At 42.3% G+C, this 27,415-nt stretch overlaps 1 protein-coding gene across 8 annotated transcripts in view; it reads right to left on the reverse strand.

Moving 5' to 3' along the window:
- The window catches only part of STK11IP (serine/threonine kinase 11 interacting protein), a 227,018-nt gene that overhangs the window by 32,193 nt on the left and 167,410 nt on the right, over window positions 1-27,415 (reverse strand). For all 8 annotated transcript variants that reach the window (XM_033945669.1, XM_033945670.1, XM_033945676.1 and 5 more), the window contains 2 exons: window positions 19,830-19,927; window positions 14,812-14,990 (listed from right to left, as the gene is read on the reverse strand). In XM_033945669.1, coding sequence (XP_033801560.1) covers window positions 14,812-14,990; window positions 19,830-19,927 — 277 coding nt within the window. The remainder of the gene's footprint in view (window positions 1-14,811; window positions 14,991-19,829; window positions 19,928-27,415) is intronic.

Below are 27,415 nucleotides of genomic sequence, written 5' to 3' on the forward strand. Positions count from 1 at the left end.
AGACTGACATACAGAATGAAAGGGGGTATGGAGAGAGAGAAAAAGAAAGAAGGGAGCAGGGTGAAACAAAGAAAAAGTTTGGGGAGGGAATGAGGTCTGGAGGAGAGGAAGTATACAGGAGGCTGAAAGAAGGGAAGAAATATTGGATGCACAGTCAGAAGAATAAAGTGCAACCAGAGACTGATGAAATTACCAAAGGTAGGAAAATGATTTTATTTTCAATTTAGTGATCACAATGTGTCCGTTTTGAGAATTTATATATGCTGTCTATATTTTGCTCTATGGCCCCCTTTTACTAAACCGCAATAGCGTTAACGCAGGGAGCCTATGAGCTTCAAGAGCAGCGTGGGGCATTCAGCGCAGGTCCCTGCGCTAAAAACCGCTATCGCGGTTTAGTAAAAAGGGAGGGGGAATATTTGTCTATTTTTGTATAGTTGTTACTGAGGTAACATTGCATAAAGTCATCTGCCTTGACCTCTTTGAAAACCCGCGGAATATAAATGATAATTAACATTTTCTCTGCGTACAGCGTGCTTTGTGTTTTTAAAATTTTATTGTTGGTAGATCATTTTGACTTGGCCACAAAGGTAAGGGGGAGGGAGGGGAGCTGCTGAAAGAGTCTACCTTGACGTGGTTGCAGGCTTACAAATCTTTTGGTCAAAGAGTGCGGCGACAGAGAAAAGTATGTGTGTATTCGGCCCATGGAAGAAGGGGGGGTCGGGGGGGGAAGGGGTGCATGATGGGCCCAATAGGATTGCTCAGTAAGGGGCCCAGAAATTTCTGATGGCGGCCCTGCCAGTAGGAGTAGGTTGTGCATCATGTTGTCGGGTATTGAGTTTTTGTCTGTTGTGCTTTTGCCCACTACATTGCTTAGTTTGGCGTCATCGGCGAATAATGTTATTTTGCCTCTGAGCCCCTCTGTCAAGTCTCTTATAAAGATATTGAATAGAATCGGGCCCAAGACCGATCCCTGCAGCACTCCACTGATCACCTCCGTCGTTTCGGAGGGGTTGCCGTTCACCACCACCCTCTGAAGCCTACCTCCAAGCCAGTTCCCTACCCACTTTGTCAATGTATCGCCCAATCCGATAGAACTCATCTTGCTCAGCAACCTGCGGTGAGGTACGCTATCGAATGCTTTGCTGAAGTCCAGGTATACGATGTCCAGGAACTCCCCAACATCAAGCTCCCCGTCACCCAGTCAAAGAAGCCGATCAGGTTGGATTGGCAGGATCTCCCCTTGGTAAATCCATGTTGACGAGGATCCCATAGATTCTCCTCATTCAGGATCGTATCCAATTGGCGTTTGATAAGAGTTTCCATTAGTTTGCTCACTATTGATGTGAGACTCACTGGTCTGTAGTTTGCTGCTTCAGTCTTTGAGCCTTTTTTGTGGAGTGGAATGACATTTGCTGTCTTCCAGTCCAAAGGGACTCTACCTGTACTAAGGGAGAGATTGAACAGTGTGGATAGCGGTTCCGCCAGGACATCACTCAACTCCCTGAGCACCCTGGGGTTAAGCAAAATTACAAGAAAAATTATTATGGTGAAATTAGCTCAAGTCCTCTTTGGATCCAAGAAATTGTACTGGTGAGCTAAGGAAAAAAAAATATAATCAATACAACAAAGTAATGCTGTTTTCTATACATCAGGAACGGAGCGACCATTTTTCTTTTACAGTTCAAGATTGAGATTTATCCTTGTCCAAATGGGACATAGCCACAAAATCAGTCAATTGTTGAGGCTCAAAGAATACATATTTAGTTGAGTGATAGCGAACAATTCACTTACAGGGGTGTCTTAAATAAAATGTAGCCCCTAGTGAGATGACCCCTGATTTTAAAAGAAGAAAGTCACGCCTACGTTTTTGCGTTTCCCTTGAAACATCAGGGAACATTTGAATTTTACAACCAAGGATTTCCTTCTGTTTATTCTTAAGAAACAGTCTCAATAACCATGATTATCAGCTTCTTTGACTGGGTAACAAGGAAGCTGGACTCGGGAGAGTCCCTGGACGTCGTGTACTTGGACTTCAGTAAAGCTTTTGATAGCGTCCCCCACCGCAGGTTATTGAGCAAGATGAAATCCATGGGACTAGGGGTTACTCTAACTGCGTGGGTCAATGACTAGCTAAGCGGTAGGCTTCAGAGGGTGGTGGTAAATGGTAACCTCTCTAAAACGTCGGAGGTGACCAGTGGAGTGCCGCAGGGCTCAGTCCTGGGTCCGATCCTCTTCAACATATTTGTAGGAGACCTAACTCGGGGGCTTCAAGGTAAAATAACACTATTCGCCGACGATGCCAAATTATGTAACATTGTAAGTAAAAGCGATTTGTCCGACAGCATGAAGCAGGACCTGCTTTTACTGGAACATTGTTCCTCGACCTGGCAGCTGGACTTCAATGCAAAGAAATGCAAGGTCATGCATCTAGGCAACAATAACCCATGCAGAACGTACACACTGAATGGTGAGACCTTGGTTAGGACTGTATCAGAAAGATTTAGGGGTGGTCATCAGTGAAGACATGAAAACTGCCAATCAGGTGGAGAAAGCTTCATCCAAGGCCAGATAAATGCTGGGTTGTATCTGTAGAAGCTTCGTTAGCCGGAAGACCGAGGTCATTATGCCGTTGTACAGAGCCATGGTGAGACCTCATCTGGAGTACTGTGTACAATTCTGGAGGCCACATTACCGTAAGGATGTGCTGAGAGTTGAGTCAGTTCAGCGAATGGCCACCAGGATGGTCTCGGGGCTCAAGGATCTCGTGTACGAGGAAAGGCTGAACAGATTGCGGCTATACTCTCTCGAAGAACGTAGGGAGAGGGGAGACATGATTGAGACATTTAAGTATATCACTGGTCGTGTCGAGGTGGAAGATGATATTTTCTTTCTTAAAGGACCCTCGACCACAAGAGGGCATCCGCTGAAACTCAGGGGCGGGAAATTTCATGGTGACACCAGAAAGTATTTCTTCACAGAGAAAGTGGTTGACCATTGGAACAAGCTCCCAGAGCAGGTGATCATGGCCAACAGCGTGCCTGATTTCAAGAATAAGTGGGATGCCCACGTCGGATCTCTACGAGGGCAGTGTAAAGGTATTGCCACCTGAGTGTGATCTCTAGGAGGGTAGTTAGGGAGGGTTAATAGAGTGGGCAGACTTGAGGGGCTATAGCCCTTTTCTGCCGTCATTTTCTATGTTTCTGTGATTTATCAAAAGAAAGAGACAATGTAACAACTAATGTTGATGGTGTTGCCACCTCCGTGTCTGACTTCTCCAGGATCTCAGTGATATTCAATGCTTGTCCTTCAGTAGGTTCAGGTTGCTGTTGATGTGGGGTTTTGCTAGGGCGATAATACACTTGAGAGAATGGTAGAAGATTTCCCTCCGGGACTTCCAAAATTTTTAATAAATATCTCCTAAGCATGTCTCTAGGTGTAACCATAGTTACTCTTGGGAAATTTATCAATCTCAGGTTATTAATACGCGCCTGGTTCTCTAATGACTCTACTTTTCTGCTAAGATTCAAATTGTCTTTAATTATAGTTTCCTGGGTTTGTTTTACTAAAACCATATCCTGCTGAGCCTTTTGAAGTGAGTTTTTGGAAGAAGTCATGTCCAACTTTAATTTTTCTAAACTCACTTTCAACGCGCAAATAGGTACTGCTGTTAGAAACTGCTTTAACAAATTGAGAATGATCAGATCACTATCAAGTATTCTAGAACCCCCTGTCATTAAATATACTGATTCATTCACTTATAATGGCGAAAACTGACTACTGCAAGTCTCTATATAAGGGTATATTACAGAAAGAGATTCAGCGTCTTCAACTTATTCAAAATTAAAGGTCAGCAGGCAAGCTGAAGTTGATTATCTGTTTTTTGGATAAACTTGAAAGATGGTTATATTTCTTTTATTTGTGGATAAGCAGATAACATATACTCGTATATGGGTGACATCATCCATGCAACCTGGCACAGACAGAAAGTGTACTGTCACTTTAAATCCTTAAAGCATGCTAGTGCTACGCATGTGCTGGTGACTTCTTGCCTGACATTTTCTCATAGGACCATTTTTCAGTTTTCCCGAGAATTCTTAAAAGCTGCTCTTCAGAATCTCTCTAAGCATCCCAAACTATTGTATTTTTTCTGCCTTCCTGATTACTTTTTTCCTTACTCTTAGGCATTATTTTCTTTCTCTTTTCTTTTTCTTTCATTTAGTTTAAATTTTTGACAGTTTCTTTTTTGAGCCTTCAGGGGCTCTGCATCTGTTTTCAGGCTGGGAGCATCAACACTTTTTCAGGTTAAGATCTACTCAACCTCTCCGGACAATTGAGTCCTTTGACCTTCTAGTATGATTTCTATTTGTTTTTTACTATCAATATATTGTAGTTCTTTTCCCTTTTTCCTCTCGTTCCAGTTAGTTCATGCTTTTATATTCGTCCTTTGCCTTTGTTGAGTTAGGTTTTGTTTTTTCCCCGTTTTGTTATTATTAATTGTTGTAAAATTGTTATTTTAATTCTGTAACACCGCTTTGAATTTCGGATAAGGGGGGATATCAAATTTTAATAAACCTTGAAAATACCGCTATTAAGGTTATTACAGGATCTAAAAAATAAGCCACTTTACTCCGTTGTTGATAAAGGCACATTGGCTCCCTATCACTTATAGAATGACATAGATAAACTTGCCCTGATAATATTTAAGACACATAAAACAAACAAAACCAGCATTTCTAGATAAACTGATTATCCCTCATGAACCATCGAGAACACTCAGATCCTCAAACCAACATCTTTTTTTTGTACCCTCGTTGAAAATAATCGGCACCCGCCATACAATATTTTCTGTGACAGCTCCCACAATCTGGAATTCTTTACCTTTACATCTTAGATCTGAAACTAATTTAGAGAAATTCAAAGGCGCCTTAAAATGGTTTTTGTTCAAAGATGCCTATGAACACTAGATACTTTCCTGTTTAAAAATGTCTAGTGACGCCGGATACCCTTTACGTATTTGCTATTCGCCCCTTACAGTCTCTTTTCTTTCTTTTAAAAGAAATACAGCAGCATAATGTGTCTTCCCATTCCTTGTGTTTATTCCTTACAGGTTTTCTTTCATGACTTTATTGTAGTTCCTTCCCATGTATAATTAGTGTGCTTTGTCCTTAGTTTGTAGGTATCTGTGTTTTAAACTACTGTACCCCTTATTTTTATTAATATTGTACTCTCACCTAGAATTTTGATAGGCGTGTAATCAAATTTTAAATAAACTATGAAACTATGTCCCATGACCAGGGTGATAACGGCAAAAATCACGCAAATGCCCCTTAGTAACACCCCCTGCGCAGGCGGCCAAACATGATCCTCAGGAAGAAGGGGCACCTTAGAGTCAGTCAAGGTCTGATCCAACTTATCCAGATCCTCACCAAACAAGAAAGTCCCCCGAAAGGGAAATTTAATAAGCTTAGCCTTAGAAGCCACACCGCCGACCAACCCCGGAGCCACAGGGTACGACGAGCAGCCAAAGCGAGAGCCATGGCCTTGGCTGAAGCCTGCAGCAGATCATACATGTTATCAGAGAGATAAGAAGCGTCCATCTCAATCTTAGCTACCTCCTGATCCACCAAGGACCAGTCATTAGACTCCCGGTCAAGAACATGCTCGGACCACCAAAAACCAGCCCTAGCCACACCAGAGTGCCACACATCGCCACCTGAACCGCCAGGGCAGCCACATCAAAATTCTGCTTAAAACGATCTTATGATCCTTAGAGTCCCACAAAGCCGAGCCTCCCTCAACTGGCACCGTTTGCTAACGCGCGATGGCCGAGACCACCGCATACACAACAGGTGACTTCAAGGTATTCCTATGCCCCTCCGGGATGGGATACAGGCAAGCCATAGACTGCACAAAATGAAAAGGTGTTTCCGGCACCTTCTATTGCACAAGCATAATATCCTGAATATCCTAATGCATAGGAAAACAGCGGGAGGCCGGGCGGATCCTCCGAAGCAGAGGGTCCACCACACACAGGGGCTCCTTTGCATCCTCCTCGAAATGCAAAACCGACAAAACCTGAAGAATAAGCTCCTGGAGGTCTTCCCACTGAAAAATGCGCACCACCGACGCATCCTCCCCAGCTGGCAGCTCCGCAAAACAACTGCCAGTGGCATTCGTCGCTATGAGAGGATATTGGGGGGTCCACCATGGGGTCCAAGAACTCATCAGGTAAATACACCTCCGCAAACAAAAAAAAAATCATTATCACACAAGACCCTTGGCTGCTTGGACGAAGCTGGGGGGGGGGGGAGTGGGACACTGGGTTTGAACCGGTGCTGAGGGGGCCGAATCGGGATGGACGTGGAGGGCGAAAGACCCCCTGAAAAACTAGAGATCCCTGGATAGGAAACAGGACCCCTGGCCACTTTGCACAAGGCTAACACCTGGGGGAAAAAATCCCTGGCGGCATAGCAGGACTCACTGCCAAAGCAGGAGACCCAGCAGAAACCTGCCCCTGTCTTTCCAAAACAGGGGGGAAGGTCACCCGAGACTGCAGACAAAATGGAGGAGCTTCCCACCAAATCTGACACAAAACCTGCCCAAAAAACTCCCCAAGGCCTGCAGCGGCAAAGAGGCCTGAACCGCACCTGCTGCTAAAGCAGGCAAGTTGGCAGCAGTGGTAAGGGAGTCCCCAGTAGAGGTCTGCACGGGAACGGGGATTGCGGGAATCCCACGGGTCCCGCGAGAATCCCCCCTAACCCACGGGACTCCCACGGGGACCCCCTTCTAGCCAACGGGACTCCCACTGGGATGGAAGGCTTTGGAAGCAGGGTTCGTCCATATAATATAATGGACACGTCAGCCTTAGTAAAAGAGGGGGTTTATATAAGTTAATTACCTGAACAGAAAACAAAAAAAGGGTTCCACCAAAGAGATTCCACAAGGAAAACAGCAAAAGAAACTGGAATTGATGATCCTGTCAGAAGTAATTGCTGATTTTTATGGGGACGGGTGGGGATGGAGGTAATTCCTTGCAGGGATGGGTGGAGACGGAGAGGATCCTGACGGGGACAGGTGGGGATGGAGAGGATCCTGGCAAGGATGGGTGAGGACGGAGAGGATCCTGGCGGGGACAGGCGGGGATGGAGAGGATCCTGGCGGGGATGGGTGGGGACGGAGAGGATCCTGGCGGGGATGGGTGGGATTTCTGTCCCCGCGCAACTCTCTAGTCCTCAGCACTATCAGCGGTAAGGGACACCCAAGTTCCCTATTCTATTCTAATCTTCGGTTTGTTTACTGGGTCATCTCCCACTGGAGCTCAACTCGGTTCACTTATAGTTAAGACAAGAGTACATGGAGAAGGATGCAAGAGGGAAGGAGAATTATAGTATTATCTTTTTGTTGAAACTGCGATTAAACCATCTAAGGATTGCGAGAACAACAAAGTTTTCAAGGTCTTGCAAAATAGTTGCAGCTGGCCTATAACTTCAGAAAGAGAAATAGCAAATGGAATAATGATCGTAAAATCATCTGCATAATTAAACAGCTTTATCCCCAGCTGGGACAATTGCGCACCTAATGATGACATATAAACGTTAAAGAGCAATGGGAACAATGGTGAACCTTGCGGAACGCCAGATGAATTATTCCAAATACCTTTAAGATTATTATTGAAATGAATTTGATAGCTCAAGGTTTGAAAAATAATAAAAAAATGCAAAATTTCACTAATGTAAAGTTACCAGTAATTTTATTGTGTTTATATTCAATCATGGCACACCAAAAGAATACAGTTAGTATACTACTGTGTTTCACAGATATTATAACTATATATTCTTATCCTTTCATACTTTAATATAAAAGATTTTTTTGGTGATGTGCTCAGACCTGTAACCCAATAAATAGCAGATGGCCAGAAGATTTTGAACGTGTCTGGTCTCAGTTAGCCAGTAACAGATTTAGATTTTCAGTGTCCCTCCCCGACGAAGAATACGAAACTCGAGTCGGGGGGACGGGGATTGATGACTACATAAATTATCACCATTGGATTTTAAGCATCACTTTATTTGTTTTGAACACAGTCACCATTGAGATTTAACCAGCTCAAGTTTAACAACAAATACCTCTCCATTCAGATAAGTACTATTATAGAATCTGAATAAGTTTAAATTCTATCAGGGAGGGTCGGGGACAGGTGATTGCAATGATGGTCCCCTTGTTAAACTCAATACAGTGACTACACTATTTATTGGGTTACAGGTCTGAGCACATCACCAAAAAAATCTTTTATATTAAAGTATGAAAGGATAAGAATATATAGTTATAATATCTGTGAAACACAGTAGTATACTAACTTTAGTTATTCACAGAGTAACATTGTATATTTCCCAATTATTGTTCGACACCAAAAGAATACAGCATAATTGCATTAGCCGTTACATTAGTGGGAGATCGTTATAGTTGCCAAAATGCTGGCTTTCTGATAACGAGCTCAGCTCAATATCTTAAGTCACTCTATTATATACTTTCGGCTCATTGTGACATCATCAGTTTCTCAACCAATAAAAATCAACAAAGGAGGTGTTTAAAATTTAGACAAAGTTTCAGAAAAGTACATTTGTTTACTTATATTCATTTCTGAATATAAATCATAATTTTCACAAAAGTATATTAAGAACATTATTTGTTAAAAGATGCTGAAAAGTTCTCAGCCTTAGAGGAAAGGAGAAAGTGCAGGAGAAGGCAATCAGAGAAAAGGAGGGGCTGTCTCCCCCTGAGCTAACAGCTTCACACAGAAGCCTTCCTATGTTAGAGCAGGTGTCTCTGACTTAATTACTTCCAGATGTTATTTTAGGATTTCTTTAGGTTGCAAAGATATATCATATGTTTTTTCAAAACCCATTATTTTGTTCAATACAGTCACACAATCACATACTTCAGTCATATTTGCTTGGCCAAGCATTCCATACATTCATAACTTGATTCATTCATAACTCCTATTTCATAAATGTTATATCTCAGTTTAGAATACTTCTTCTAGCCAGCCTAAGGCACATGTGGTATCAATTAACACCACGATACTGAGAACAAAAACTTGGAAAACAAAATGGATTCCAAAGACTGAGAAGATATAGAAAAGACAGAGAACCAAAATGGATTCCATGTATCCTCTGGTTTCCTTCATGATCTGGCCCAACAGCAAAGTACATAAAAAATATTATTATACTTTCCCTTATATTAATCTGTAGTGTGTTTTTCTGGCTTTAGCTTCATTTATATTCAGATTTTTATTCACATTTTTGTCGTACGCTTCTATTGGGCGTGGCCTTAACTAACACATATGCTTGTATCTAACTAGAATTACCCAGAATCATACGAAAAACAGGCCCTTTTGTAGAAAAACTCCACAAAAATACTGCACTATCATGTTCTGATATCCATTCCATTACCGTCCCATAAACATCACCCCCCTACTGGCCACGAGCCACTACTCCTCAGTGTGATACATGAGAAAGCCCCAAAACCATTCTAACACCTCTCCTCTAATACCAATAGCATCCAAACATTGCAGCAATTTCCCATGGTCCACTAAATCAATAATAATAATAATAACTTTATTCTTATATACCGCCAACAATCTTGCGACTAAATGCAGAATAAGAGCGGATTGAAAGAAATTTAGACAACCAGTCCAAAACAACTTGATGAAGACCAATGTCTGAAAGTAAATAGAGTAGGATGTCATGATGGATGACGCGGCAGACAAATCAAACTGAAGCAGAAGAGCATATTTGTTCTGTAATTGCAATTGTTGAATTTTTGAAAGTAAAGTGACTAGAAGAGTTTTGGTACTAAAGTTAGAACGGAACTCATGTTGAAAAGGAAGAAGAATTGAGAATCTCTCAAGATAGGTAACAAGTTGACTGGCGACAATGATTCCATTAATTTGGTCAACAATGGCATAGTAGCAATTGGTTGGTAATGAGAAGGAGTGGTGGGGTCCAAGTCAGCTTTCTTTAGAAGTGGAGTAAGACTGATCCGCCCCATGTCATGCGAGAAGTACCCTTTTTCTAGTGAATAATTCAGTAGTGTTGTCAGCCAGTTAATTGCTTGGGAAGGAATATTAGTGAAAAGGTATGATGAAAAGGGATCCAGAGAGCATTTACATTTTCTCATCTTTTTGAATAGTTGAGAAACTTGAGACTGAGTTACTGGGTTAAAAGAACACCAGGAATGATCCACTGGGATATCCTTTGAACCATTCTTAGAGTCTATAACAATATAATTCTCTCTGTGCCCTCCAACACACACGCACAGCCAAATCAGTCTGTCCATCTATTGAGACAGTCATGGGGGAAGCTACTGCTTGCCCTGGGACTGGTAGACTGGAATGTTGGTACTTTTTGGGTTACCGCCAGGTACTTGTGACCTGGATCGGCTACTATTGGAAACAGGAAACTGGTCTAGATGGTCTGATCAGGAATGGGTAGTGGCTTTCCTGCCCAATTACTGGAGTTGTTGTCAAAGGCCACTCCAGCTCAAATTCATCTGTATTTGTCATTTTTTGGACATAGTTCATGGAAGTCTGCCCAGCACTGGTATCACTTCCCAACTTTTGAATCAGTTGTCTAAGCACCTACCAACATCCATAAGAAGAAATGAGAAAACATTTACGTTTTGTTCTGTCCATACAGAGATCCTTTGTTTACCCCCAAGGATTTTTAAACATCATCATTCTGTCTCTACCACCTCCACTGGAAGGCTATTCTAAGCATTCACCATCCTGAAATTACTCATAAGTCTACCACCTATCACTTCAACTGGTGTCCTCTAGCTCTGCCACTTTCCTAGCTCTGGAGAAGACATTTATGCATTTTGACTTTTCTAGTACATAAAATGTCTGCATCATATCTCCCCCATCCCTCCTTTTGTCTACATATTTGGATTCTCCATAGAGAAAACACTTTCCAAACACATTTTCATAGCATCCCTTGGTCTGACTCAGTAAAATTGTTTGCACCATTAAGCACTGCATATCTGTAACTCACACTCAAATACCCTCTCTGGACCCTGGCTAGCAGCTGTACCCAACCCCTTACCAATTATGGTAAAGCCTCCCATAATTAACCTCCCTGGGACCACAGACCCCTCTGCCATATACCAGATCAAGGGGAAGGAAGGGTAATTTTCTACCTCTAGCTTCTAATGACGAGGCTGGTGGTTAAGTTGGCAGGTGATGTTGCTGGAGAGGGACGCACAGTTCAGAAGAGATCCTTCAGGTGGTAAGGGGGGTGGGAGGGGTGGGATTTTCCTGTGGTAGGTGGCTTTGTTTGTTTTTTTTACTGAGGTAAACTGCACTGTCATCAATACTAATCTATTTTCTCACCCAGAACAGATGACAATAATACCTGATGCTGCCTCTCTCTACCAAACAAATCTGCCAAGGGGTTATCTAATGTGTTTGGACACCTTCTGATCTCAAAGCACTGGTTTAATGTATTTAGGGGCCTCGCTATTAAGTCTGATAGCTAACTTAGCTTAAATTTTATTCTCCAGGCAACAGGAAGCCAATGCTGAAAGTGGCAAAAAGGAAATGTGTTTGCTTCTCGACACCAGAGGTGGGCACACAGTAGCTTTCAACTAATTCCTAGGCTTCGGTTTGAGCACAAAGAAAACTGCTGCAAAGTGCTGAAATCTTCAAAGCCATCGTTAGGATCCTTCTCACTTGCTGTAATTACCTGAAACTCTACCTCCTACATTTCAGCCCCATCATATAAATCTTCCACATAAGCAAAATACATTCATTCTTCAAATCAGTGATTTGTTAGTGGCCCTGTCTACTCGCCTTCCAGACTATTGATCTGAGGTGATTTGGGTCTGCACATAAAACCAGAGAAGAGAAGCAACTTGATGGTTAAAGTAGTGGGCTGAGAATGAGAGAAGAAAGGGTTCAATTCCCAGTGGGCTGCCTGTGACATTGGCTGAGTCACTTAACTCTCCATGGCTCAGGCCAAAATCTCTAACAACCTGTTCCTGGTCAAATCCAATGGACTCTACTCTATCTTCATTCTTCTCGATCTGTCTGCTGCCTTCGACACTGTTGATTACCACCTCCTTCTCAACACGTTGTCTTCGCTGGGATCTCTCTCCTGGTTTTCTTCCTATCTCTTTCGTCGTACCTTCAGCATATGTTATGGTGGATCCTCCTCCGCTGCCATCCCACTGTCTATTGGCGTACCCCCAAGGCTCTGTCCTGGGCCCTCTCCTCGTTTCCATATATACCCGCTCTCTTGCTATATTGATCTCTCATGGTTTTCAATATCACCTCTATGCTGATGACTCCGAGATCTACCTCTCCACAACAGATATCTCTACAGAAGTTCAGGCCCGAATTTCAGCCTGCCTGTCCAACATTGCCGCTTGGATGTCTCACCGCCATCTCAAACTGAATATGGCTAAAACTGAACTCCTTATCTTTCCACCTAAACTCACATCTCCCTCTCGCCGTTCTCTATTTCTGTGAATAACACTATCCTCCTCCCTGTCTCGTTGGCTCACAACCTTGGGGTGATCTTTGACTCCTCTGTTTCCTTCTCTGCTCAGATACAACAAACTGCCAAATCCTGTCGCCTCCTCCTCTATAATATGATACCAAGATTTGTAACAAAGTAGACACCGAAGAGGTAGTGGAAAATATGAAAAAGGATTTGCGAAAGTTAGAGGAATGGTCTAATGCCTGGCAACTAAAATTCAATGCAAAGAAATGCAGAGTAATGCATTTGGGGATTAATAATCAGAAGGAACTGTATATGCTGGGAGGTGAGAAGCTGATATGCATGGACGGGGAGAGGGACCTTGGGGTGATAGTGTCTGAAGATCTAAGTGGCTGCTACCAGAAGGATTCTGGGCTGTATAAATAGAGGCGTAGCCAGTAGAAGGAAGAAGGTATTGATGCTCCTGTACAGGTCAATGGTAAGGCCCCGCTTGGAGTATTGTGTTCAGTTTTGGAGACTGTATCTGGCAAAGGACGTAAGAAGACTTGAAGCGGTCCAGAGGAGGGCAATGAAAATGATAGGAGGCTTGCGCCAAAAGACATATGAGAGACTAGAAGCCCTGAATATGTATACGCTAGAAGAAAGGAGGGACAGGGGAGATATGATTCAGACGTTCAAATACTTGAAGGGTATTAACGTAGAACAAAATCTTTTCCAGAGAAAGGAAAATGATAAAACCAGAGGACATAATTTGAGGTTGAGAGGTGGTAGATTCAGGGGCAATGTTAGGAAATTCTACTTTACGGAGAGGGTGGTGGATGCCTGGAATGCGCTCCCAAGAGAGATGGTGGAGAGTAAAACTGTGACCGAGTTCAAAGGAGCATGGGATGAACACAGAGGATCTAGAATCAGAAAATAATATTAAATATTGAACTAAGAGCAGTACTGGGCAGACTTGCACGGTCTGTGTATGGCCGTTTGGTGGGGGATGGGCTGGGGAGGGCTTCAGTGGCTGGGAGGGTGTAGATGGGCTGGAGTAGGTTTTAACGGAGATTTCGGTAGTTGGAACCCAAGCACAGTACCGGGTAGAGCTTTGGATTCTTGCCCAGAAACAGCTAAGAAAAAAAATTAAAAAATTTAAATTGAATCAGGTTGGGCAGACTGGATGGATCATTCGGGTCTTTATCTGCTGTCATCTACTATGTTATTATGTAATATTACCAAAATCCACCCCTCTTCTCTCTGAACACACTATCAAAACCCTTATCCATCACCTCATGCTCAGACTACTGCAACGTACTTCTCTTGGGCCACCCGCGCCCCCATCTCTTGCCTCTTCAATCCGTTCAAAATTCTGCTGCACGACTCATATTCCGTGAGCCACTATTCTCATATTACCCCTCTCCTCAAGTCACTTCATTGGCTCCCTGTCCATTTCCGAATACAGTTTAAAATCCTCCTGCTGACAGTGCATTCACTCTGAAGTCTCCCGATATCTCTCATTTATCTCCCCCTATGCTTCCCCACCCGTGATCTCCGCTCGTTGGGCATGCCCCTCTTATCTGCACCCTTCTCTTCTACTGCCAACTCCAGACTCCGTCTTTTCTTTCCTGCGGCACCATATGCCTGGAACAGGCTGCCTGAATCAATACGTCATGCTCCATCCCTGGCAGTGTTCAAATCCAAGCTAAAGGCCCACTTTTTTGAAACTGTCTTCAACTCATAACTCCCACTCACTGCTGTCAGAAACCGAGATCCACTATAATCTCCCCAAGCTCTTCTGAGCAGGGACTGTCTACTGCATGTTAAAATGTAGAACGCTGCGTACACCTTTTCAGCGCTATAGAAATAATAAATAGTAGCAGTAGTAGTTCTTTAACAAAGCCAGACTAGCAATTTTGGCGTGGCAACGCAATGAAGCTCATAAGAGTTGAACGGGCTTTGTAACAGGAGCCCATTGTTGGCAGGAAAATACCTCCAGTACTTGAATGGAATTTTCCCTGAGTTACGAGTACAACTGAGAAAGGCCAATTGGTAAGGAAGGTTGTAAGGTGCTCTCCAGGACTCAAAGCCCAACACATGAACCCTACAAAACACCGATCCTGCCTTACTGTTTAGCTTCCACACCAGTCCTGGCTTATGGTTAGGTATACCTCTCATGTCTTTCCCTCTCTCTCTGAACAAACTGTCATCGTTCACACAGCACTCACACCTTGATGCTCACCATTAGGTCTCCTTCTACCAACTATTCTGAATTGTTCCTGTTACTCTAGTTCTGCACCTCAGTCCAGCTAGCCAGGATCTGATAACTCCTTACCCATTATACACTGGTAAAATTTGTCACAGCGGTTCTTGTTTCGGGTCAGCAAACTGTAAGAGGCTCCTGGTTTCTCAAACTGGATATGCAAACTCTGACTCCACAGTCCGAGGCTCAGGTAACGCAACTTTGACAGGTGATGAACTTCATTTATCTTCAGCCAATTTGATGGCTGTCCCCTGAGAAAGCCAACAGAAATGGTTTACAATCACTCCCTAGAGCATCTCATGTATGGAGAGACTGGATCTACAAGAGCTGTAACCCTCTCCCCCCCAACATCCAGTACACGCCGGCTTGGACATGCTGAGACTGAAGAAGCTGTGACCTCAGCCACCACAAGCATTCCTGTACCGTTCACTACAGTGTTCTCTGCTGGTATAGGCTGGGACTGCAGCAGCTACGACCTAAGCCACCACAAGCATTCCTGTACCATTCACTCAGTGTCCTCTGCTGGTATAGGCTGGTACTGCAGCAGCTGCGACCTCAGCCACCACAAACATTCCTGTACCGTTCACTACAGTGTTCTCTGCTGGTATAGGCTGGGACTGCAGCAGCTACGACCTCAGCCACCACAAGCATTCCTGTACCGTTCACTCAGTGTCCTCTGCTGGTATAGGCTGGGACTGCAGCAGCTGCGACCTCAGCCACCACAAACATTCCTGTATCGTTCATTACAGTGTTCTCTGCTGGTATAGGCTGGGACTGCAGCAGCTACGACCTCAGCCACCACAAGCATTCCTGTACCGTTCACTCAGTGTCCTCTGCTGGTATAGGCTGGGACTGCAGCAGCTACGACCTAAGCCACCACAAGCATTTCTGTACCGTTCACTCAGTGTCCTCTGCTGGTATAGGCTGGGACTGCAGCAGCTGCGACCTCAGCCACCACAAGCATTCCTGTACCGTTCACTACAGTGTACTCTGCTGGTATAGGCTGGGACTGCAGCAGCTGCGACCTCAGCCACCACAAACATTCCTGTACCGTTCACTACAGTGTTCTCTGCTGGTATAGGCTGGGCCTGCAGCAGCTACGACCTCAGCCACCACAAGCATTCCTGTACCGTTCACTCAGTGTCCTCTGCTGGTATAGGCTGGGACTGCAGCAGCTGCGACCTCAGCCACCACAAGCATTCCTGTACCTTTCACTACAGTGTACTCTGCTGGTATAGGCTGGGACTGCAGCAGCTGCGACCTCAGCCACCACAAACATTCCTGTACCGTTCACTACAGTGTTCTCTGCTGGTATAGGCTGGGACTGCAGCAGCTACGACCTCAGCCACCACAAGCATTCCTGTACCGTTCACTCAGTGTCCTCTGCTGGTATAGGCTGGGACTGCAGCAGCTGCGACCTCAGCCACCACAAACATTCCTGTACCGTTCACTACAGTGTCCTCTGCTGGTATAGGCTGGGACTGCAGCAGCTGCGACCTCAGCCACCACAAACATTCCTGTACCGTTCACTACAGTGTTCTCTGCTGGTATAGGCTGGGACTGCAGCAGCTGCGACCTCAGCCACCACAAGCATTCCTGTACCGTTCACTACAGTGTTCTCTGCTGGTATAGGCTGGGACTGCAGCAGCTACGACCTCAGCCACCACAAGCATTCCTGTACCTTTCACTAGTGTTCTCTGCTGGTATAGGCTGGTATAGGACTGCAGCAGCTGTGACCTCAGCTACAGCCAGTGCGCTCCTGCACATATCCAATCACCACCTGTTTGGACAGGTTAGGACTCCATGATCTTTTAGCACCTCACATACCAGTCTGTACAGCAAATGCCTACTGTGAAAAGCTGGGACTTTAGGAGCTTTGATCTGCCTTTCCCCCTATCAGAAGCTTTGATCTGCCATTCACTGGGACAGGCATGAAGAGAAAGTACATGATCGCAATCAAATGGGGAATATTTTTTCTATACATTGTTAAGGAAAAACTAGCACATAATTGCAACAATAAGTAAAACTGAAGCAGACTAAAGCCAAAGCTAAGTAAAATAAATTTACAATTATTAATTTTTTATTTTTTTTAGAAAAGTGTAGTAGCAGTAACGAAAGAAAAAAAGTGTGTTAAACAAATGGACTGATGGCAAATATAAGATGAAATAAACCCCATAAGATGATGTGGGCAGTTCACCTCAAAAGGTCCAATGTTAGTGCGTAGCTATTAATACAAAAATCTGCCATTTTACTGCTTCACTAAAAATGGCCTTAGTGCACAGGAAAGACCTGCGTAAGGGGTGTGCTAAGGTCATTTTTAGCACAGCTTTGTAAAAGGACCCAAAGCGACTTATGGGGATGACAAGGTAGAGGAAGAGGATTTACCTAAGTGTTCTGATTTATAACAGGGATTGTGGACAAGGAGGAAAGCTAAAAAATGGTTGTACACTCTTGGATTAAAGCAATGGACCAAGGTTTAAGACACCTGGATGAAATATATCTGATCAACCAAAAATTAAAAATTGGCTTATCCAAAATAGATTAGCTCTAAATATAACAAAAACTAAAGCACTACTTTTGCCAATGAAACAGGGGTTGAAACTAGCGGCCCCGTTTTCAATTAATAACATACATTTAAATCTAGTATCATCATTAAAGATACTTGGGGTTATTATCGATGATAAACTTTCTTATCATGATCACATTAGCAATGTTGTCAAATGTTGTTTTTACGGTTTACGTTTAATTCGTTCCATGTCCAAGTTTCTGGAACCCAAATCTTTAAACATCTTAATACATTCACTTGTCATTGCTAAGCTTGATTATTGTAATTCACTACTGTTAAACATCACTCAAAAGGAAAAGAGACGTTTACAAATAATTCAAAATAACGCAGTTAAAATTATCCATAATGGAAAAAAATTTGATCACGTAACCCCCTTTTGATTGATTTGCACTGGCTTCCCATTAATCAATGTATAACCTATAAAATTTTGCTTTTAGTATTTAAAACATTATCTACTAATGAACCTCAATTTATAAATCGGTTGCTTATCCCATATAATACGACACGTTCTCTCCGATCCACAGCCATGTGTTGCTAATGGTTCCTTCTTTGAAAATTATCGGAACCAGACGCCATGATATATATTCAGTGATGGCCCCTCAAACTTGGAATGCCCTACCACTACATATAAGAGAAGAAAAAGATCTCAGCAGATTTAAAAACAACCTGAAAACTTTTCTTTGTAGAGACGCTTTTGTTTTCAACGTTTATATGTCCTCTCTGAAACTCCTCAAACTTTCCCCCTTTGAGACACTCTACACCTACGCCGACGACATTCTTGTCCTCCTCGAGACCGACTCCAACCTCACCAACCTCGCTGATAACATCTCTTCTTGTATAACGAACCTCCAATCCTGGGCTCTCACCGTTCAAATGAAACTCAATGAGACCAAAACAAAACTCCTTTGGCTAGGCCCAAAATTAGATCAGCTGCCCACCCTCATCCCACTATCCTCAGGCACCAACCTGCCGCTTGAACACTCAAGCAAAGTTCTGGGAATCATCTTGGACTCTACACTGTCCTTCAACGATCACCTCAACTCCTTAGTAAAAAAATGCTTTTTCAACCTTCACATGCTAAGAAAAGTCAGATCCTGCTTCCACCAACAACACTTCGCTATCCTCGTTCAATCCATTATTCTTTCTAGACTGGATTACTGCAACTCCATCTACCTAAGCCTAACAAAGAAAAGTCTTCTCAGACTCCAGCGGATTCAGAATACCGCGGCTAAATTAATTTTCGCAAAAAGCAAATTTGACCACGTCTCCCCGCTTCTATCTAAGCTTCACTGGCTCCCAGTTTTCCTCAGGGCCCACTACAAATGCGCCTGCCTAACCTTCAAGTCATTACACGGTATCCTTCCTCCCCTGTTTCCACTATCCTGGCTCTCCGCAAATCCCAACTCCACCAGATCCTCTCAGAAATTCATACTATCATTCCCCTCTTTAAAAGGCATTTCCCATACAGGTAAACTTGGAACATCCCTCCTCTTCAAGATCACCGAGCTGTGGAACAGCTTATCCGCCCCTCTCCGGAGCGCGACCTCCCTCCAACACTTCAGAAAACATTTGAAAACTTGGCTTTTCTCCAAAATGTAACCACTCCCTCCCTCTCCTCTACACCTAACCTCTTCTCTCTCCCCTTATTGCCAAGCTCTTCTTCTTTCCCATTGTAACTCCTTTCTTTTGTAACTCCTGTAAACCGTGTCGAGCTCTACTTCTGTGGAGATGATGCGGTATACAAACTTAATTTAGTTTAGTTTTAGTTTAGTTTAGACGCATTTAATTTTTAAATGATCTAGTTTTAACATACCTTATACCGCTCCTCATGTTCCTCCCTTTTTTGGCTTTTTCTTTTCCTTTTAATTATGAAAAACATTAATTTTGTAACTGTCTCCCTTTCTTTTTTTTTCCTTATTTATCCAAGTCTGTCTGTCTGTCAGTCCGTTTTAACCCATTTTAATGCTGTACATTAATTATAAGTTTATTCTATATTTTATTGTTACTCGTTTAGTATGCAATAAGCGATTCATCAAATTTAAATAAAACTTGAAACTTGAACTTGAAACTTGATCACAAATTCTCTTCTCCTCCTGCTATTGACTCCCTGAGTCCTTTTTACTAAAGACCCCAAACCCTTTACTAAATCTGGTATTCAGGGTTTCCTCAAAGAAATCATTTTGGAACCTAAGGACAGCAGACAAAATGGTTAGTGCATTGTGCATCTCCACCAATTCTTGTCTGCACCTAAAAACAGATTGTTCATGCTCGTGTTCACAGTGACTAACCAAAAGTTGATAATCCACTGCTTATTCCTGGATAAGCAGCATAAAATCTGTATTACTACTTGGGATCTGGGTTGGCCACTGTTGGAAATGGGATACTGGGCTTGATGGACCTTCAGCCTGTCCCAGTATGGTAACTCTTATGTTCTTCGGATACATGGGAGAGGAGAGAGTACCTGAAGAACCATGAAAAACACTGCTGTGAGCAGCTCTCTCTTAACAAAGGATTAGACACTAACCTTATCTCATCAATGACTTCCAAGATGTACATGTTTCTGTTTGACATCACTACAATGGCCAAAAACTCCAAATTGCGACCATACTTCACCACTGGCACCTGTGCCAAGAAAGACAATGTCAGCACCAACCAGTGAGCGACCAGAGGAGCAGAGGGGCTATGGAGTGTGTGATGGTGGTAGTGGGGAATATAGCAATAACAAGAGGGGATATAAGAGGGAATGCATCATCGTCAGCCAGTGTGTGTTCAAGTGAAGAGAGGTGATATGGGAGGGGTTAGGGGACCGGGGTAGTATAAACACCATGGGACCAAGGGGATTGTAGGGGGAATACAACAGAAGCAGCCAGTGTGTGTCCAAGGGAATATAAGGGATGGATAGATTGTGAGCCTGCCGAGACAGACAGGGAAAAATATTTCAGTACCTGAATAAATTCATGTAAACAGTTCTAAGCTACTCTGGGAGAACGGTATAGAAAATTAAATGAATAAACAAAGTCACCAGCCATTGTGTGATCAGAGATTTGGATAGAGGGAGTGCGCTAGACGTGATGTATTTAGATTTTGGCAAAGCTTCTGAAAGTTTTCCACACAGACGTCTAATAAATAAACTGAGTGCCCTCGGGATGGGCCCCAAAGTGACAGGATGGGTTAGGAACTAGTTGAGTGGAAGGAGGCAGAAGGTAGTAGTCAATGGAAATCGCTCTGAGAAAAGGGATGTTACTAGTGTTGTGCCTCAAGGTTCTGTTCTTGGGCCTGTTTTTTTAACATTTTTGTGAACAATATTGCTGAAGAGCTGTTGGGTAAGATTTGCTTCTTTACGGATGATACTAAAATCTGCAATAGAGTGGACATCCAGGATGGTGTGACTAATGTGAAGAAAGACCTGGCGAAGCTTGAAAAATGGTCTGAAATTTGACAGCTAAGATTTATTGCTAAGAAATGCAAGGTTATGCATTTGGGCTGCAAAAACCTGAGGGAACGGTACAGATTGGGAGGGGTGGGGAAGAACTTATGTGAACGACAGAAGAGCGGGACCTGAATGTGATGATCTTAAGGTGGCCAACCAGGTTGAAAAGTTGATGGCGAAAGCTAGAAGGGTGCTAGGTTGCATAGGAAGAGGTATAGCTAATAGGAAAAAAGAGGTATTGATGCCCCTGTATAAGGCTCTGGTGAGACCTCATTTAGAATTTTGTGTATAATTCTGGATACTGCATCTTCAAAAAGCTATAAAAAGGATTGAGTCGGTCCAAAGGAAGGCTACTAAAATGGTGGATATCTTCGTAAAAAGGGCCATGGGGACAGAGTTAAAGATCTCAATATGTACTTTGGAGGAAATGCGGGAGAGGAGAGATATGATAAGAGATGTTTAAATATCTACGTGATATAAATGCGCATAAGTTGAGTCTCTTTCATTTGAAAGGAAGCTTTGGAATGAGAGGGCATAGGATGAAGTTAAGAGGTGATAGGCTCTGGAATAATCTAAGGGAAATACTTTTTTACAGAAAGGGTGGTAGATGCGTGGAAGAGTCTCCTGAAAGAGGTGGTGGAGACAGACGGTGTCTGAATTCAAGAAATCCTGTGATAGGCACTTGGGATCTCTTTGAGAGAGGAAGAGATAATGGTACTGTGGATGGGCAGACTAGATGGGTCATTTGGCCTTTTTCTGCCATCATGTTTCTTTTTTTTTGTTCAATAAGTTTTTTATTATAGTTTGAATAATATATTATCCAATACTATAAAGGAAAAAAAGAGAATCTACAAACAAAATACATAACACATCATGCATAAATCCTTTTTAAGCCCACTAAAAGGGGAGACAGGATACTACATTCAACAAAGAAAATAAAGAAAAGATAAAGGAAATAATTCTCAATTCACCTACGCGAACCTTGTATCATTCCTTACTGTTTTAGGGGTACATTCCTCCTCAATAACTTAGCAATGAAACATACAAGAAAAATAATACTCATTTCTGCTCACGAGCAACTAGAAATTGTTGTAATTGAATGGGATCCCAAAAGACATATTCAACATCATGTAACTTAACTAAACATTTGCAAGGAAATTTTAAATAAAAAAATGCCTCTAGAGCCAAAACTCTAAGTTTTAACCTCAAAAACTCTTTCCTTCTGCATTGAGTAGCTCTGGAGACATCAGGGAAAATCCTGACTAAGTCACCACAAAATTTAGTTAACCTATTTTTAAAGTAAAGTTTCATGATTAACATTTTATCTATCTCACTCATGCATGTTATCACCAAGGTAGACCGACTCTGAATCACATCTTGAGTAGCTTCCAAAAATTCAGTTAAATTAATTTCTGTTGTGACCAGATGGTCCACCTCTTGGGCAGATTTTTTTTTTTTTGAGGTACATAGTAATAATTATTTACTGGAAAATTCTCCGCATTGGGCAATCCCAGTACTTCTTTAAAATATTTTTTAACAATATTTCAGGTGATAATAAATGAGTTACAGGGAAATTGACCAAGCGGAGATTTCTCGCTCTATTCATATTTTCCATGGATTCTATTTTAGCATGTATCACAGTAGAAGCTTTAACAGCAGAGACCGAGACAGCTTGTAATGTATTACACTGAGCTTCCGTAACATTTAAATGTTTATCCAAACAACTTAAATTGGAATCCACATTTTCTAATTTACAAGAAACAGATTGTGAAAAGCCTTTTTCTGCCATCATATTTCTATTCATCGTAAGGAGCTTGGATTATTGCAACCCACTTTTCTCAGGCCTTCAACTAAAGGGTAGCCGTTTACAACTTGTTCATAACACTGCTGTCAAATTGGCCCTTAGTTCCACTTGTTATGCTCATGATACTCCTTATTAAGGCAGGAACATTGGCTACCAATAAACATGCATAAATACAAATATATATATTGAGACACCATTATCCGTCGGTCTTCTCTAATCAAGGCATCCACCCTGTCAATGTGCTTTTGTGTGCGCAATGTTGGTGGGCGACCAGAACGACTTTCATCAGTTACACCTTTGTACTCACTCATAAACCTTTCATTGATTCATGTTGCTATGTTCATACTGAATCAATATCTGCCGGTAAATTTCCACAGGTTTCACTCTCTCTGCCAAAAGAAAGCACACTACTCCAGGTTATTATTTGATGGTACAATCTTGCAATGGAGCATCCATGTTTCTGACCTCGTGGCTGCCACATGACTAAAAGCTGAGCGCTGCACTGTGTGTGAATAAACTATCCAACAGGCAATGTACGAGTACATATGTTGCATCTCGTTAGCTCTGTTCCAGTTATCGCGAAATTTAACAATTGCCTTTACTTTCTGATTCTCCCTCGTATCATTGAGAATAGCTAATAAAGTGCATCAAGACAAGATTTCTTGTTTGAAACTATTTATTATTTCTCCATCTTGGATTTAGCAGACGTCTGCTCTATTGCTTCCTTAGACCCTAGAAAATCTCTTCAATCCTCCCAACATGCTCCGTTGGTAATTTCATCCTTTCATCAAATTTTAATCAAGACTATATGGTGGTTGTTTATCCTTGTGGAATAACCTCCCATTAGGCCTCTGCACAGAATTGTCCCCTTCCCGATTTATAACTGCCCTGAAAACTCATTTCTTTTTGCAATGTTGTCCTGACTGATCCCCTGCCAAGTCAATGCTTGACACTGGTTGGTGAAGAGGGGACCTTCACATGTGCACAATAGCCAGGCTCTTTCTTATTGGAATATTGTAAATCTGAATATTTTAAGTCTGTTATTGAGAAAGACATAGGGGAAGCCACTGCTTGCCCTGTATCGGTAGCATGGAATGTTGCTACTCCTTGGGTTTTGGCCAGGTACTAGTGACTTGGATTGGCCACTGTAAGAACGGCTACTGGGCTTGATGGACCATTGGTCTGACCCAGTAAGGCTATTCTTATGTTCTTTTCTGCCTTTGATCTATTTTATGTTAAACCACTTACAGTCATGTGAAAAAATTAGTACACCCCATGAAACAGTTCACATATTGATGTCAAATCTTTATCTCTGGAAAAGAAAGTGATATAATTGCAGATAAACAACAAAAAATTTCCTTGATTTACCATTGAAACAAAAGATATCCACAAAAATGTGTATTCTAACTGAGGAATAAATTAGGAACCCCCCCCATATCCTTCCACTTATAGTGGCTCAAATTACACACAGGTGTATCCCATCAGGTGCACATGATTAGAACATTGTTACTCAGCATTTTGAAGGAGGTTTGCCCTACTTAAACGTCAGACATTTAGTTTGGTGTGCTCATGACTGCTACAGTGAGAGTGAACATCATGGTGAGATCAAAGGAGCTGTCTGAGGCCTTCAGAAAGAAGATTGTAGCAGCTTATAAGTCCATTAGCACAGTGTGATTCATACAATACGCAATTAATATCCAATCCAAGTACATTACATTAGTGATTTCTATTCTGCCATTACCTTGCGGTTCAAGGCGGATTACATAAGAGTTATCAGGAGGTTACAAGATATTTAGGTGGATTACATAAGAATTGTTGAGAACTTAAGGTGATACATGTTGGGTAATTAGAAACATTTTTGATTTGATAGGGATAGAAAGTGTGGTAGGTGTAGTTTGGGAAGGAACTGGTCATGTTAAATAAGTTTTATGTATTTTTTGAAGAGTAGAGTTTTAGTTTCTTTTTTGAAGGTTTTGTAGTCTGTGATCGAAGACAGTAGATTGGTGATTTGTCTGTCTAGTTTTGCTGCTTTGGTGTCATATAGTTTTCTTCGTTTGACGTTTTTAGTTGGCGGGTGTGTGAATAGTGAGTGGGTTCTCCTGTGTCTGGTTGAGGTGGACTGAGTTAGTTGGTTGTTCCAGTAGGTTGGGCTTTCTCCATTAATAGCTTTGAATAGTAGGCAGTAGAATTTGAAGTGTACTCTTGCTTGTATTGGGAGCCAGTGTGAGTCGTAGTATGCTTCTGTGATGTGGTCATATTTTTTCAATGAATAGATGAGTCTTAGGGCTGTATTTTGTATTGTATGTAGTTGCTTTATCATGGTCGCTGGGCAGGGGAGGTATAGTATGTTGCAGTAGACTATTAGTCCAAGGATAAGAGATTGTACCAAAAGTTGGAATTGTTTCCTGTTGAAGAATTTTCGGATTTGTCTTAGGTTTCTCATAGTCCCGAATGATGCTTTTATTATTTGTTGATTTGTGGTTGCATGGTACAACCTCTGTCAATCAGTACAATCAGTACTCCAAGAAGTTTTAGTGTGGGTTGAATGGGGTATGAGATCGAGTTTATTACTAGGTTTGTTAAGGTTGGAGTTTTGCTGTTTTCTAGGAGGATGAAGTTTGTTTTGTCACAGTTAAGTTTTAGTTTGTGTTCTGTTATCCATGTTGCTACTGTTTCGAGAGTTCTGTGTATTGTGCCTGTCATAGTGGGCTTTGGATGGTCGAAGGGGAGGAGAATGGTGATGTCATCTGCATAGCTGTATGAGGTTATGCCATGTTTGTCTAGGCAGGAGCTGAGGGAGGCTATGTATAGGTTGAATATCAAGTTTATTCAAGTTTATCAAGTTTATTATAACATTTGATTAATCGCTTATTCCGAATTCTAAGCGATGTACAAAGTGATAAAATTACAAAATATAGGAAGACAAACATAAAAGAGATATACTATAACTACTAATACATTGTAGTAAATAAAATTACAAACATAAACGACAAGTTTCATAACTACTAATACATAATAATAAATTAAATTACACATACATTAATAAAAACATAGGGAAAACTCGGGATGAAATACAATCTAGTTATAAAAGTAGAACAATTAAGGTTAAAAACAACAGGAAGGGGAATAAAAAACAATCAAAGTAGTTAAAATGGATTAAGAGCCAAAAGCAGTTCAATTAAACATTGAATGCATCTTGAAAAAGAAGACTCTAGTTTGCTCTTAAATTTTTCAAGATTCTTTTCATCTCTCAGATGAATTGGAAGAGAATTCCAGGATTGGGGAGTTGAAACAGAAAAAATAGTCTGCCGCCACGTATTAATAACTTTAAGAGAAGGGATGACCAACAAATTTTGGTCACTTGACCTCAAAGAGTCTAGGTGATGTATATGGAATTAAAACCCTATAAGTAAAGGCTGGGGTTTTAAATACCAGAGGTTTAAAAGTAAGGAGGCATAGTTTATACATAATGCGGTGAGCAACAGGAAGCCAATGAGCTTTCTCAAGTAGGGGAGTGACGTGATCAAATTTTTTGGCTTTCGTAGTGTCGGAGATACAGGTGATCCCTGGGGAACTCCGCAGGGGTTGGACCATGGTTCTGATTTTTCTTTATTTGTTTTAACTCTGTAGGTTCTAGATTGTAGGAAGCCTTTAAACCATGAGAGTACCTTGCCTGAGATTCCTATGGAGTCTAGTGTTTGTAGGAGGATGTCATGGTCTACCAGGTCGAAGGCTGCAGAGATGTCTAATTGTATGAGCAGGATTTTCTTGCCTGTACAGAGATGTTGTCTAGCTGTGTCCATTAGTGTTCCTAGTAGGGTCTCAGTGCTGTAGTTGGTTCTGAAGCCAGACTGTGTGGGGTGGAGTAAGTTGTGGTTTTCTAGGCATGAGGTTAAGGTTTTAGTTACGAGGCCTTCCATCAGCTTGACGTACAATGGGATTGAGGCTATGGGTCTGTAATTGGATGGTTGGTCTGTTGCTCCTTTGGGGTCTTTTAGTATCGGAGTTATGATGATTTTGCTGAGGTCTTGTGGGAAATGTCCATCTGTGAGTAAAGATTGTATCCATTGTGGGAGCAGGGAGCGGAATAGTGTGCTTCAGGCTTTCAGTAGGTATGGGGGGCTGTGGTTAAGGTCACATGCTGCGTGGCTATATTTATTATAAAGTTTGTTGAAGTCTGACCATTGTATGGGTGAGAAGTGGGACCAGGTTCTGTCTGCTGCAACTGATTCTTTCTCTGTGGGGGGATAGGAGGTCTCTTCTATGTGAGTGGGAATTCCATTGAACGTGGCTCTGATGTTTCTAAGAGGGTGGCTGAGGGTGGGGGGAGTTGTTGTTGGCTAGGTAGGGTGTGGTGTCTGTGAGATCTTTTAGTAGCTGGAATAGCTTTTTTGTGTCTTGGGGTCCTTCTCCTATGTTCATTGAGTAGTATGTCTTTCTTTTTTCTTTCAGATTTTGTTTGTATTTTTGGTTCATTATTCTCCATACTGTTTTTGTGGATTCTTAGCTGCTTTTTCTCCATTTTCTTTCAAGTTGTCTGCATTGCCTTTTGAGTAGGAGTAGTTCGTTGTCAAACCACTTGTTTGATTTTCTGTGGATTTTGGTTTTTTCTGGGGCTAGTTTGTCCAGTGTTGTTGTACTTAGATGGTTCCATTGTGAGATGAGAGGGAGAATTAGAAGTCCTTGAGCATACGCAGATGCATGCTCAAGGCAGGCAGGCAGAAGCCGGAAGATCTTCTAGGCACACGATCTGTCCCTGCGCTAGACGGGGGGGGGGGGGGAGGGAGTAAGTTTAAGTTGTTAGGGCGGGGGGGGGCGGTTCGCGCGAGGGGGCCTTTGCGAGCAGGGGGGAGCGATGCTGGTTACCGGGGGGGGG

The sequence above is a fragment of the Geotrypetes seraphini genome, chromosome 5 (assembly GCF_902459505.1).
Source record: "Geotrypetes seraphini chromosome 5, aGeoSer1.1, whole genome shotgun sequence".
Taxonomy (NCBI): Eukaryota; Metazoa; Chordata; class Amphibia; order Gymnophiona; family Dermophiidae; genus Geotrypetes; species Geotrypetes seraphini.